Raw genomic sequence first — 14164 nt, 5'->3', positions numbered from 1 at the left:
TTTGTCACAAAAGGGAGTCATCCTGACTCATTAATGTGATTATACTAAATAAGTGGTATTATTGAATTTGTTTATTCTAACCTAAGGTTGGAAACTGTCGTTTTTTTTTTTTTTTTCTATTTTGTTAAGTGTCCCTTTTTAATCTCTCATTTTTTGAAAGCCTAAAGATGCCAGGTAATAAATACTATATATACTCTAGAACCGTCACCTTTTATATATATATTTTTTTATAAATAGTTTCTTCCACGTTCGTTATGGCCTTCTGAATTAGCTCACTAATATTGCTCTGACAGGAATCACTAATTGGATATTGTTCAAAAATTCAGTGAGGCACTCTGCCTCATGAATGTAGCATCATTGGTGAGACTTCATCATTCTTTTCACCTGGCTGCTCAATATATTTTGGTTTTCTTTTTATTTTTTATTTTTTATTTTTTTTATTTTGGTTTTCTAACACCCTAGCAAAAGCTAAATGCATACATATTATTTGCCTGGGCTGTCAGTAGCCATGCTTCCTTACCTAAAGCATGTATGTAAACTTGCTATTAGCAGCCAGAAGTGTTAACACATTAACCTCCTCTTAATGCATAGTTCTTGATATATGGGAAAGCTGTTAGCATGCTCAGCTCATTGCAGAAGAGTTTATCACATGTCTGCAGGTGTTTGATATATGCACTGACCTCCCTAAGATCTTATGCTTCTTTGTTTTGCATGGCTTTTAACTAAACTCTCATCCAACAGATGCTGAGCAGGAATTACTCTCAGATGACGCTTCATCTGTTTCACAAATTCAGTCTCAAACCCAGTCACCGCAAAATATCCCTGAAAAATTAGAAGGTATTCACTGTAACCTCCCATAGCATTCACCGAGTTAGTCTTAAGAGTTCGTCTTCTGTCATTTGTTTTTATGTAAAGAAATTGAATGCCTGATTGCAATAAGTTTGCCATGGATTTTACTTAAAGCTCCCAATAATTTTATATTTTTTTATTAAATGGTGTGCTACTTCTGCGTTTATACTGATTTGCCTTAATCTGGATTTTGGCAACTGGTAGTTCTTAAGAATTTGTGAAATTAAAAGTGATTGGTCCTACATCTTCCAATCAGAAGCATGAAATCTTTTTTCAGTTTGATTGCCAAATGACCAAAATTGAAGAAAAATACATGTTGTCTTCCTCATTTATCCTGACTTGATTTAGAGTGAAAGTGTCAAATCATCAAACCAGCCTTACGCAGCTTTCATCCTTTGGTCTAATAACTTTGTCCCTTTCCCCTTTATACCTTGTAAGAAAATTAGCTTCATGCTAATAGATCCAAAGATAATAATTTATCTTTACTGAAGTTAAAGTAATGTCTTAGTACATTGCTAAAACATTTCAGTTTTGTAAAATAAAGATGTTAACTATAATAAAATAACCAAAAAACTCCACCCTCCCCTTTTGTAGAAAACCATGAGTTATTTTCCAAGAGCTTCATCTCCATGGAAGTGCCTGTCACGGTAGTGAATGGCAAGGATGATATGCTTGATGTTGAAGATGAGCTCGCTAAGCGAGTGAGTAGGTTAACTACAAGCACGACCATAGAGAACATCGAGATTACCATTAAGTCTCCAGAAAAAATTGAAGAAGTTCTGTCACCTGAAGGCTCACCTTCAAAATCACCATCCAAGAAAAAGAAGAAATTCCGTACTCCTTCCTTTCTGAAAAAGAACAAAAAAAAGGAGAAAGTTGAAGCCTAACTAAAGTCGTTTTATAATTATTATTATTACAATGTGACATTGCACATCTAAATACCACATTTAAGTTGATTATTAATAAGCAGTGGTAGATAAGATTGGGGGTATGTAGCAAACTGGACTTTAAGAACTGGAAAGAGATTTTCTAAAAGAAAAACCTATTATGAAAAAGTTTCAAATTCATCTCTCATTTTATATCTCCGAAAAAGATTCTGGATTTTTAAAACACTTGTTAGTTTTAGTTAGCTCTGCCCTCATGAAGTATTACTATAATTCACCACAAACAGATACCTGTCTGAATTACTTCAGGCCTTCTGCATAATATCTGTTGGAAATAAATTACCAGTGAACAAGTGAGAGAATTTTTATTTCTCAGCAGCTGCTTCACTGGGTAATCAGATTATAATTTTTTACCACCATTATTGACTGTACCTTTGGTTTCCCATTGTTTCAGTGGGCATTAACAGAATGCTTTAAAAGCTTCTAAGAATCTATAGCATTAGTATACACTGGCACATAATTTTTTTAAAAAGTTTAAGAAAAGATTCATTTGGAATTTTATTCATAGTATAAAATTTCCTCACCTGAAGTAACTTTCTTTGCCAAAACAAAAATCATTTTAGTAAACTATAATTTTTGAAAACTTCCTTTTTTATTAGTTTAGAAAGCCCCTTATTTTTCAACAAAGGGGATTTTGTACACATAACATGGGTTATTTAGTTTAACTCTGGCAAAAACAATTTTTGTATGTTGAGATGTTTGTATACCATTCATTATAAAAGCATCATAAGCATATTAGCCAATCATATAACAGTAGAGCATATTTAAGGCTGCTTGGTACTGAGTATACTTAAATATAATTCAAGAATCCAGGGACTTGGTATCAAAAGGGGACTAGAACATTTCAAGGTATAACTAGATCCATATTTGAACCTTATCATGTATTTTTTTTCTTAGTATTGCTAACAAATGAAGAAGCTCTCATATGGTAACCAAATGAAAAGGAAGAGAGAAAGTGAAAAATGAAGGGAACAAAAGTGGTGTCATACAAAGAGTTCTAGTTTGATAGTCTTGATAGGATTTGAGGCATAGCTTATTTGAAACATGTCCCAAATTTCTGAAATTCTACTCTGCCAAAATCATTGTATTTCTTGGTTGATATTTGAGTTTTAAAAAGGTCAATTCCTTTTAGCTTCTGAATCTTTAGAAGGCAGCACTAGAAGAAATCAGTGGGTCTAATCCCCCCGTGAGAAAACCTACCACTTCGTAATTTTTACAAAGTTTTCTTATCTTGTTTCGTTTAACTTTCTTTCTAATGTAAATACAAATTTAAACCTAGACTTAATATAGTTTTTTCTCCCCTTCACCCAAGTGATGTCACAAATCAATGTAAAATCAATGATCCGAAATGGTCAGTGGGTAAAAATAATCCAAAGTGTTTCTGGAGGGTGAGTTGGCATGTAAAAAATCACATTGATTACAGTGTGTTCTAGGTCTGGTTCTGTTTGTATGTGTATGATGATGCAAAGTTGAAACAGAGCCTGGAAATTTCATTCTAGATCTCACTAACTACTGGAATCAGTGTTTTAATCTCTTAGTGGAAACTTTCAGTTGCTTAATTCTGTATTTGAGGATTTTTTTATGTTCTACATCATTTATGTTGTATTACAATGTATGTAGAAACAGTAACCTGTGAACTATGCTTTCCCATAACTTTTTAAATATATATATATATCTTAAATGAATGCAATGTGCATAAATATTTTTTAAACGCAACAGTGAACTATTTGCACCTTTTGCTAATGCCTCTATTTACTTGCTTTGGCATAAAGAATGAGCCAATGAACCTCTGTGTCCTGTGGAAAATGTATAAATGTTATCTGATATTGCTCTTAGATGTAATGCTAATTAATGTTAAATCACAAATAAACAGTATTTTAAATAGATGCATTTGGTATCATGAGCTTTCAATTCAGGGGTGGTTCCTTAGCCTGTATTACTTTGTGGAATGTTGAAAGAAATTTTTTTTAAACCACAGTGAGATTTTTTTGGGTAGGACTGTTGCTTCTGAATCAGTAATGTCCTGGTAAATTTATTTTCAAATTAATTAAAAATCCACTATGTAAAAATTACCCTTCTTGTTTCAGCTCACATTAAAAGAAATCTTCCCCTAGTGTCCTATTCTTTGTCTTGATAGTGTACGGTGACCACAAATATATCTCTGGGATCTAAAGATCTTTGAAGGACTTAGGACTCCGATTCTCAGTTTTAGATCTGCTGTTATGATCTATGGATGCCGAATAGAAAATGTTGCAGAATATGTGCTGAGTTTATAATACTTACCCTTTTCTTTGACTTTTTATTTAGGTAACAATGTGACAGTAAAAAGAATGGAAAATAGGTTACAGTTCCACCACATTAACATTCAAAATAAATCTATTCCCTTCTAACTCTGGATGATTTATAGATGTATCTCATATATGCTGGTTATCAAGGTGTGAATGTAATTTTATTCTGGGTTTTTTCTCCTTAGCATAATTCATCCTAGAAGATTTTCAAACTCAATCCTTCACATGAATGACTTCTTGTGATTTTTTTTCCCCACTTTGTCCTAAAAATAGAGTGCAAGAAGGGGAAATCATGTTAATTGAGGGTTCTGGTTAATTGAAGTTTTTGCTATAATTACCCATTATAAAAATGAAAGGTTTGGGCAGAGAAGAATAGATTCATAGTCTTGGGCATATTTAATTATTACTTTGGCTTGTAAATAACTCTGTGGTGAAAAATTGCTGCTTTAGAAGAATACTCATTTCAAAACTCCCTTCCATAAAGCAACAAAGACAGTTAACTTTAAGTTATATTTGAGAGTCAATATATAGCATGAAAGGTATGCTGCCTCTACCTTTTCCTCTAGTATTTTCACTCAAGGAGTCGAACTGAATGGATCCAGTTGTGACAGCATTGATTTCTCTTAACATTAGCTTTTTTGTTTTTATAACATAGGCAAAAAAAAAAAAAAAAAACAAAAAACCACCACATAAAGGCAAAGCTGGTTGTTTTTTAAACTTGAGGGTGATACATACACATCAAATTGCAATCTTGACCAAAAATGTGTAAAAGAACAATCTTCTTTTTTGGCCACTAGAGGGTGTACTAGACCTAACAATCCACTATGTGGAGTAAGTCCTTGCTTGTAACTTCACTGTTAGTCGGTAGGCACCATGTTTGTTGTGAAATACCCAGAACTTGGAAGACCTTTCCTTTGTTGCTTATCATTCTCTTCACTAGACTATTCTCAACTTTGTTGTCTCAGCAAGTCCTATTTTACCAATACAAATACCACCAGGAAGAACTCTAATGCCTATGGTGGAGAACGGGTCGAACCAATTTTTTGAAGTGAGGTTTCAGAAAGAAGCTGTACCAAAAAATGACTCCTAGAGCCTGGGAATGGCAATATAATGCCTTCTTCAAAAATTGTCATGTTTTGACTGGGGAGGTAATATTTCTTGTTTTTTAATCCCTTCTGTTATCAAAAATTATGCTAAGTGCTATTCATGTATTGTTTCATTTGTTGTTTCCCAACATCCCAACAAAATAGATAACCCCATTTTGTAGATAATGAGACTAAGGCTTACAAAAAATGAAAAGGAGGCGCTAGCATTCCACCCATAAACATTCTGATTTCTAAAATTACTAGTGACATCTGTGTGCCAGACTCAGTGTGGCTCCAGTTTACATTTTTGTGAGGTCTTTTTTGGGCAGTTTACTTAGTTTGGATTATAAGTCTACTCACAGTGAACTCATGTTTCAATATAAGATGGGATATAGGTTTTTTTTTAAAGATTTTATTTATTCGGAGAGACACAGAGAGAGACCTAGGCAGAAGCAGAAGCAGACTCCCTGTGGGGAACCTGATGTGGGCCTCAATCCCAGGACCCAGGATCACAACCTGAGCCGACGGCAGACGCTCAAACGCTGTGAGCCACCCAGGCGTCCCAGATGGGATATAGATGATTTAGTATGAAACATTAACTTTTGATTCAGACGGCTTTCTTTTTCTCAGCAAGTCACCCCAAGAATAAAGAAATTGATGAATACCTGCAAAGTAGGAGTGGCCTGTGGTGATACTATTCTTTAATATAAGGAGTCTTCACCAGGACACCTGGAAGACAAGATTTCTGAACTTTTGCTTAAGATGCAAAAAAGACTTGGGTAAAAACTCTTTCTCTTTTCCTCTTTTTTCCTTTTCGATTTTCAGTGTTGGAGACAAGGAGAGATAGTCCAAGGAAATTGTTATTTTAAAAACCTGAAAAGACTGTTTAATCTAGTTAGAGAAGTAGTTTTACTTTATTTTTAAACCTTGACATTTTATTCTTTAAGACTTATTTTCTAAGTAAACTCTATGCCAGTGTGGGTTGAACTCCCAACCCTAAGATCAAGAGTCTCCCGCTCTACCCACTGAGCCAGCCAAGGCACCCCTAGTTATACAGATAGTTTTAAAGTTCAGAAGTATACTTTTATTTACTTACAACTTTATTTAAATAAATATTTTGGGGGGGATCCCTGGGTGGCCTAGTGGCCTAGCGGTTTAGCGTCTGCCTTTGGCCCAGGGCACGATCCTGGAGTCCCGGGATCGAGTCCCGCATCGGGCTCCCAGCATGGAGCCTGCTTCTCCTTCTGCCTGTGTCTCTGCCTCTCTCTCTATGTCTATCATAAATAAATACAATCTTTAAAAATAAAAAATAAGTATTTTTGGAGATAATCTTTCTTGGAGTAAAATCTAGCATACATTCTGGAGATCAGAACAAGGATAAGCCTTTGAGGAACTTTTGATAGAAAAAGTAACAAATTCAAATTCAGTGGTTTTCAAAGGGATTTCATTTCCAAGAGATGGCCATTAGAGGGCAATCCTCGGTCTAAATTTGGTTTTAATTAATCATGGGGAAATTTCTTCAAAATATCTTTGAGCTTCCATTTAGGACTTTTTTCTGATTATGCATCGCTGGGTGTACTTTAAGGTTGAGGAAAGTTTAAAGATACCAAATCATTTCCTTTATTCCTTCAGCCTTGTTTTCTTGTTCTGACTCATGGAGGATCAGTCCTTGCCTGACATCATGCAGCTCAGAGGCAGCTGAGCCAGGAGTTAAGCAAAGGGCTTCGAGTCTCTTATCTCCTGCTTTGCTACCGTGCCATAGTCTATCTTGGAAGCTCATCAGATCGTAACCTAGGAATAAATACACAGTTTTCTAAAGTTCCCAGCAAATTAATGTTTAACATGTTGTTACAGAAATCATTAAGAGAAATGTGTTGCAGGGCACAGTCTGTATATTATGTAATCCGTAATTGTTTTTCCTAAGGTTTCAGGTCTGCTGAGAGTTTTGCGTATTCTCTCAAATTAAGGAGCTGATTTTATTGCTGCAAGCTGTAAATTTTTTTTAAGCTGCAATATTTTAAATGTCATCTGTATCTTAAACGATAAACTGATACCTTTTGATATTCCTTCCATAGCCAAAAAAAGGTTTATGTTTTATCTAGCAGATAGATGGATATGTATCCAGTCCATAATTATTTTTAAGGCCTTTGTAATCTCTGGTTGGGTAAGTCTCGATACCAGAGCAATGATGAATGTAATTGACTAAGCTACGTTTTGTTTTATTCCTACACAAACCGCATTAGGTTTTGTCATTCTCCAGGGCCAGTTTTGACCTTGCTTACAAAAGTTTAAAAAAAAAAAAAATCCCACATTTTCAGTCCCAGGTAACTCCCATCATTAGACGAAATATTAGTTCCTTGCTAAATTCCATACCTTAAAATCAATAACATTGATTTTATTAATCTAATTTGGTAAAAAGCAAATGAAAAACCAGGATAGTGTTACTAATCTAATTTGGATATGCACTGATGAGCATTAGCTTTCTAAGAAATTGTTCCAAAACTTTTTAGCTGTGCTATTAAAATGATAAAATACTCGATAGGTAGGACAAAAATCTTGTCTATAATAATTGTTTGCTTGTAGTAGGGTGCCCCTCAGAAAGCCAGTAGATGTATGAGCCCTATGGCAAGACCGATCTGGAGTATTATTTAATTGGACTTCTTAGACCAAACGGTATGTCCTCTCAGGTTGATATTTAGAGATTTTTCAAGAAAAACTTGGGTTTCCCATAGCAGTAAAATCCTAACAGATGGATTAGAAATGAAGAAAGTGGTATGATTATAAGATGAAGGAGTTAGGAAGTACAGTTTTGTAGATTTCCCACTGGTACTCCTTTCTGGGTTTAAAAAAAAAAATGTTGATAGTGACTGTCCCCAGCCCAGACCTAGAGCAGCAGTGCTGCTAGACCCTCTTCAATGATTTGCCAGTCTAGTGTCTGTCCTTAACGTAAGAGCATTTTCTCTCGCAGACAGGATCTAAAGTAATTGGTTTTTCCAAAAGCAATAGCTTCTGAAGATTCTCACTGAGCAGGAGCTGTGGAGGAAGTCATCGTTGCATGCTATAACTCACGCTTTCCTGTTGAGTAATGCTCTAGGGGCTGGATTGCAGTGGTGGCTGGCTTGGTAGACTTTGACTTCAGAATAGGTGACCCACTCAGTTTTCGGAGAAACTTGTTGGCAGGCCCGGGCAATATCCACTGGTGTTTCCTAGTCTCACAAGTTAAAGTTAAACATTACTTCCTACCTGATTTCTATTTTGGAAATGTCAACTTCAATTCTTTCAACTTAAGTAAAGGTAATCTGAGGCTATTCCGACGACCACAAATGTTTTCCAAATATTAGCTACTGGTCGGTGGGAGTGGGGGTGGGTGGGAGGTGGGCTCCCGCTGCACCGGTTATTTGGGTATGGTAAGCCTTTTAAAATATGTTGTGTGGCAATTGAGACTTTTCATTTAAAAAATATCTTCTGGTTTTCTGTCTTCAAACCCTGTATGTGAAATGATTTTGTATTAAGTGTGGTCTCATGTCTCCATTTTGACCTTTAGGTTAGTATTGAGCAAGAGTACCTCCACGTATACTTGCTAAAGTCAAGCTAAGCATGGCTCAATTAACTGCAGAGGAACAGGGCGGACTGGGTGGGGCAAGCTCTGGAATTCCCACTCGCTGAGCAAAGTCAGGCGTGGGGAGAACAGCTCGGGCTGAAGCAGCCAGCAAGAAGCCCAGCCCAGCAGGTGAAAACGTGGAAGCTGGAGGACGTGGCAGTCAACCAAGAGCACAATCTGGTAAAGTGGTGTCTCGGTCAGGGAAGTGGACATCCCAGTCAGGTATCCGGAGCAGGAAAGCAGGACTGCAAGGCCCCTGGAGAGTGCGGGAGCCCCAGCCCCAGGCTTCAAGAGCAGCGCTTCCTCCACTTCCTGTGGGGCAATGGCAAGATCAAGGCAGGACCTCAGGCTGCAGGGGCCTGGGGACAGTTCCTCGGACAGGAACTCAGACATAAGGAGAATGACAGATGGGGATCCTGTTACCAGACTCGAGGTACACGGTACCATCAGGATCCCAGAAGCAAGGCAGCCCTGGAGCCAACACACGAGATCATGACTGGCCTGGAGACAGGAGTGGCTTAGTGTTGAGTGAGTCCCCAGAGCCCTGGAGCTGGAGCCGCCTTGATTCCTCCTGCCTCATCAGAACCGGTCCTGGTGGCCATGGCCAGATGAGGGGGTCCCGGGGCCCCAGTTGTGGAGGGGAGAGGAGTGCTCCGGAGCCAGGAAGGGGCCCGACCTGACTTGACAGTGGAAGCAGCCCTGTGTGACAGCTGGCTTAGCCACCTGCGAGTCCTGCGGGGCAGCAGGACCCGGTTATCACCGGCTCACACCAGAACCTACCTGGAGGGACTGGTCACGACCAATGAACGGGCCAGGTGCTACCAGCACACGAGCTGGGGAGACGGCCAGATGTTCCTTGGGTGCTCCTCTGCCCTGTCTGAAGTGCAGTTTCACCACAGGAAGATCAGCCCAAGTGATGACTGGCCGCGCTCCCAGGAGTCACTAGCAGATGCTCCTCATGAGTACTGATTGGGTTGGAGACAGTGAGTGGTCTGATTCTTCCCGCTACTGGAATACACGAGGCTGTAGATTTAGGCCAGCGAAACAGCTTTGACTCCACAAGGTACATCCTCCATAACCCTCTGGTGGTGGCAATTACCTTTTGCCTCTGAGTCCGAAGGCCTCTGATTCGTCTTGCCACACTTGCCCAAGATTAGGACCTCTCCATTCCCTCCTCCAGCCTGCTACTAGGGAGAGCAAGGCTTCCTTGGGCCCTCACCCGGACAATCAGATCTGTCAGCAGCATCTGCCCGAATCACTCAGTCCTCTGAGCCAGCAGCTGTCCATGGAGCACTCCTTGGCAAGCAGACCTCACGCCACCCCTCTCCCTAACCTACACACCTGGCGGAGGGCTTGCACCCTCTCAGAGGCCTTCCTGGATCTTCAGGCATCCTCCGCCACCTGGCCCCACCGATGAGGTTTCTGTCATCAAGATGCCTTTCTTCTGTTACCAAACTCCAGTAGCACTTCGGGATCATACTTATCTCACTCAGCCTGTCTTAAATTAACATTATTGATTATGTATCTATCTCTCCTAAAAGGCTGGGAGCTCTGGGAGCACAGAGACTGTACCTTGTTCATCCTTTTGTCCTCCACCATGCTTGGCCAAAAACAGAATCTGCATTTTTGTTGCTTATGTTAGACAATACTGTTCATGTTGATGACATGGCAAATGATATGTACATAGCAAAAAAGATGTTCTCCTAGATCTTAAAACAGCAAAAATCCAGAAGTGGCCTGGGAAACAAATCCTAGTTGAAGTTCCTAGTCTGATCTGGAAGGCAAATAATTGCTACAGTTTAGGCATCGTGTAGGCATTGTATTGCATGTTTGAATTACATTATCTCATATAATCCCCAATCCTGCACCGTAGGGTTAACCCCACTGAGGGGAAACCAGGGTTTACAGAGAAGCAAAGTAACTTCTTTTACATTAGCATCTAGTAAGTGATAGATCTGGGATTCAAATTCTAAGTCTGTTTCTTACTCTCATGGCAGGTTATTCACCAAAAGCAGCCTGCTTATCAGCTAGTGGGAAAATCAAGTGTTAGAACTTGAAGCGGTGTTGGAGAAGCCTTCCCCAACCTGTCTCTCTCATGGTAAAGTGGCTTCTGGGTGAGGCCGAGTTTTACCCCAGGGCAAACTACCTAGGTAGCTCTGCTGCCATTCACTAATCCAATGCGGGAGAGGCTTCCTGTGCAAGTATATAATGAGGTCTTTGTTAGGAACCCAAGGACAACTTGGGGGATCTACAGAGAGCATTGGTCTGGTCTTAGCAAACCCTACTACAGGTGTGCTTTTACAGGAACAGGGGTACGGCTACTACATCCTGAATACCAGCGTGGTTTTCCAATTCATGTATTGCCCCTTTGGATCTTAAGCAATTACTTATTTAACTGAAGGCTCCTGTCATTGATAGACGTCATTGGCACATGATAACTCTATGGGTTAAATGTAATAGCTAGAATTTACTGAACACCAAGTGTCTTAAAAATGGATTAATTTAATACAAGAAACCTCTGAGGTAGATGGTATTATCCTGTTTTACAGATAAGAAACTAAAGTTTAAAGCAATTGCCTGAGGTCACATAATTAGTAAGTGGCCAAATGGGTGATCCAAACCTACCTAATCAGACTTGAGAGCTTATACTTCTACGGTCTTTAATTCCAAAAGATAACTGCTGTCCTATCTGCTTAATTTACATGAATCTCTGGAGACAGCAGGCATCAATTAAGTAAACTTACATTGTACCGGGTTCAAGTTTTCTGTCCCTCTCAGATCATTTTGGCATATGACGTGTTACTATCTTAAACAATTATACCAATGATACCCTGAAATTTCCACCACTGACGTTGGTGTAGCATATTTTTCCTTGTCCAACAATAAATCATTATAGTTTTATAATCGAGAGTTTGTGCCCTGGGGTGCTAGAGACCTGACTTTGATTCTTAGCCCTTCACTTTTTTATAAAATGGGTATAATATAATTGCACTCACCTCTTTGGGTGGGTATAAAAATTAAGCAAAATTATAACATATGCAAAATGTAGCCCAGTATGAGTAAGCCCTAAATTAATATTGGTATCGTTATAGTGTTACCACTTTTTTGGTCTCCTGTATCTGCTGAGGAAAAAAGATGCATATTAGGGACAAGATAAAGGAGTAAATTATACCTGGTTTACCCCTTCCACTATTACCCATTTGAAAGACTTCCATTCCTGTTCTTTCCAGAATTCTTTGTACAACTGTTATCAGATGTCCAGTCTTGGAAAAAGGACAGAAAATGAGAAGGAAAGAGTAGATAACCCTTGTAACTTGCCCTTTTCCAGTAAGAAATTTCGTTGGAAGGTGTGTTTGTGCCTGGAAGGTGATAGATGAGCAAAATGTTATGTTAGTTCCTCCCAGGCAAGGATGTTCCAGAGCAGCAACTTCCTTCGAGATCACTGGGAATGCCTAGACCTAGGGCAGCTTCCTGGGGCCAGTCACTGTAATTCTAAGACGTGTTCTGGGGAACAACTGACTTTGGGGCTCTTGTTGACAAGACTGACCTTTCCTAGCTCTCTTTGCTCCTTGAGAGTCGAGTGCCATCATTCAGAGAGTTGGCCATCTGCAGGCTTTGTCGCCCCAACTGTCTCATGTTGGCAATCCAGGAAAGTCCTTTATGAACCAGCTTCAATGATGCCTCACAATCTCAGTTGCTCCTCTTGCAGATGGTCTGGTGACAGAGGCTAGTCTAAGCTGTTCTCACAGCAGCCGAGAGAAGATCCAGAAAAGGCAGTTTCACCTCAATCCTGCACTGGGCAGAGCACTATTGAGAAAGTAAATATGCTTCTTAAGAAAAACCTGAATATAGTCACAATGTAATGGTTAGTGATAAGGGAGAGGGAATGGGAGTGTGTAAAAATAAATGGAAGGAAAACCTGAGAATATGAAATTCTTCTCATGGTTAAAAAAAAAATGACCTACATTACGCATTTCACATTCATAGAGGAAAGAATACACCCAAACAGCATGTATTGAACAGCACTGACTTGGTGGTAGGATTAGAAGTGCTTTTTATTTTCTAGACTTCTTTACATTTCCAAATTTTGAATAATAAAATATCAAAAGCTCAGAAAATAAAAAATTAGGAAAGGTAAAGGAAATGCTTTCTTTAAGTTCTTTATCAATATTGAATAATAAAATATTAAATAATAAAACCACACCTATAGTATTTTACTGTTTGTGTAATAAAGGAGCAAACAATATATATATTATCTATTTGTGCATATATAAAATACCTCTGGAAAATTAAACCAGAGATCAGTCACAAAGGGTTGGCCATGGGAAACGAAACTAGCCTATGGGGGATAGGAGTGGGATGGAGACTTTTCCTATAAATCTTTTTATGCTTTATTTTTTATCTAGTACCTATGTAAAAAGTTTGCAAAGTACATAGTGTACATTTTTTTCCTATTTTTATAACACCAGGAGTTTCTGAAAACTGTCAGAAAGTGCCTCAGTAGAAGTGAACTATATGTTCACCATTTCAAACCTGCTCAGTATGATCTACAGTAGGTAGAGTATCTGTAAGATACCAAGATATCATTCACCATACCATGGTGCTATTTATCTGAAATCCCACATGTCAAATGCGTATCATTATTCGAAACCAAAAGAAAAAAAAAAACTTTTAATATGACCCACGAAGTTCCCATTTTTACCTTGGCTTGAAAGAAGCCTTAAAGCTCTATTATGTCTTTAACCAGGTTTTCTAATCGAAGGAAACAGACTCTTCCCTATACCCACCCCATTTGTTACCTCACTCCCATCTTTCAAATCTTGTTCTGATAGCTTTCCGTGTTGGTACAGCTTTGCCTTGACCTACATGCAGTTTCAAGGAAGTCAATGGATATGTATTAATCTATGGCAAGTCTCTCTAAAATGCTGGGGCTTAAAACAACAATATGCATCTATTATATCTCATAGTTTTTTGGGGTCAGAAATTCAGGAGCAGCCTGGCTTGGGCTTTTTCAAGAGGTTGTGATTCAGATGTCAGCCAGAGCCTCAGTCATCAGAGGGCTTGACTGGGGCTGGAGGCTCTACTTCCAGGATTGTTGGCCAGTTGGTGCTTGCTGGTGGTGGGCCACATGGGCCTTCCCTACGTGGGCTGTGGGAGTGTCCTCAAGACAGGGTGGCCCAAAGAGCAGACACACCAAGAGAGAAAAGGCGGAAACCACAATGCCTTGTAGGACCTGGCCTCAGATGTCACACACCTTCACTTCTGCAGTGTCCTCTTCCTGCAAAAATCAAGTCACTAGTTCCAGCCAGTCTTCAAGGGGAGCGATGTTAGTTTCCACCTTTTGAAGAGGGGAGTGTCAAAGAATTTGTCATATTTAAAAACAACCACAGGGCATAA

General features: G+C 39.0%; 1 protein-coding gene across 9 annotated transcripts in view; it reads left to right on the top strand.

Moving 5' to 3' along the window:
- The window catches only part of ADD3 (adducin 3), a 124122-nt gene extending 120443 nt beyond the window's left edge, over positions 1-3679 (top strand). For 8 of the 9 annotated variants that reach the window (XM_077877668.1, XM_077877675.1, XM_077877674.1 and 5 more), the window contains 2 exons: positions 742-837; positions 1444-3679. In XM_077877668.1, coding sequence (XP_077733794.1) covers positions 742-837; positions 1444-1736 — 389 coding nt within the window. In that variant the 3' untranslated portion in view covers positions 1737-3679. The remainder of the gene's footprint in view (positions 1-741; positions 838-1443) is intronic. The other variant, XM_077877677.1, reaches the window with a different exon arrangement.
- The last annotated feature ends 10485 nt before the right edge of the window (positions 3680-14164 follow it).

This window comes from Canis aureus, chromosome 29, assembly GCF_053574225.1.
Source record: "Canis aureus isolate CA01 chromosome 29, VMU_Caureus_v.1.0, whole genome shotgun sequence".
NCBI lineage: Eukaryota > Metazoa > Chordata > Mammalia > Carnivora > Canidae > Canis > Canis aureus.
This window is presented reverse-complemented; position numbering and strand designations above follow the sequence as displayed.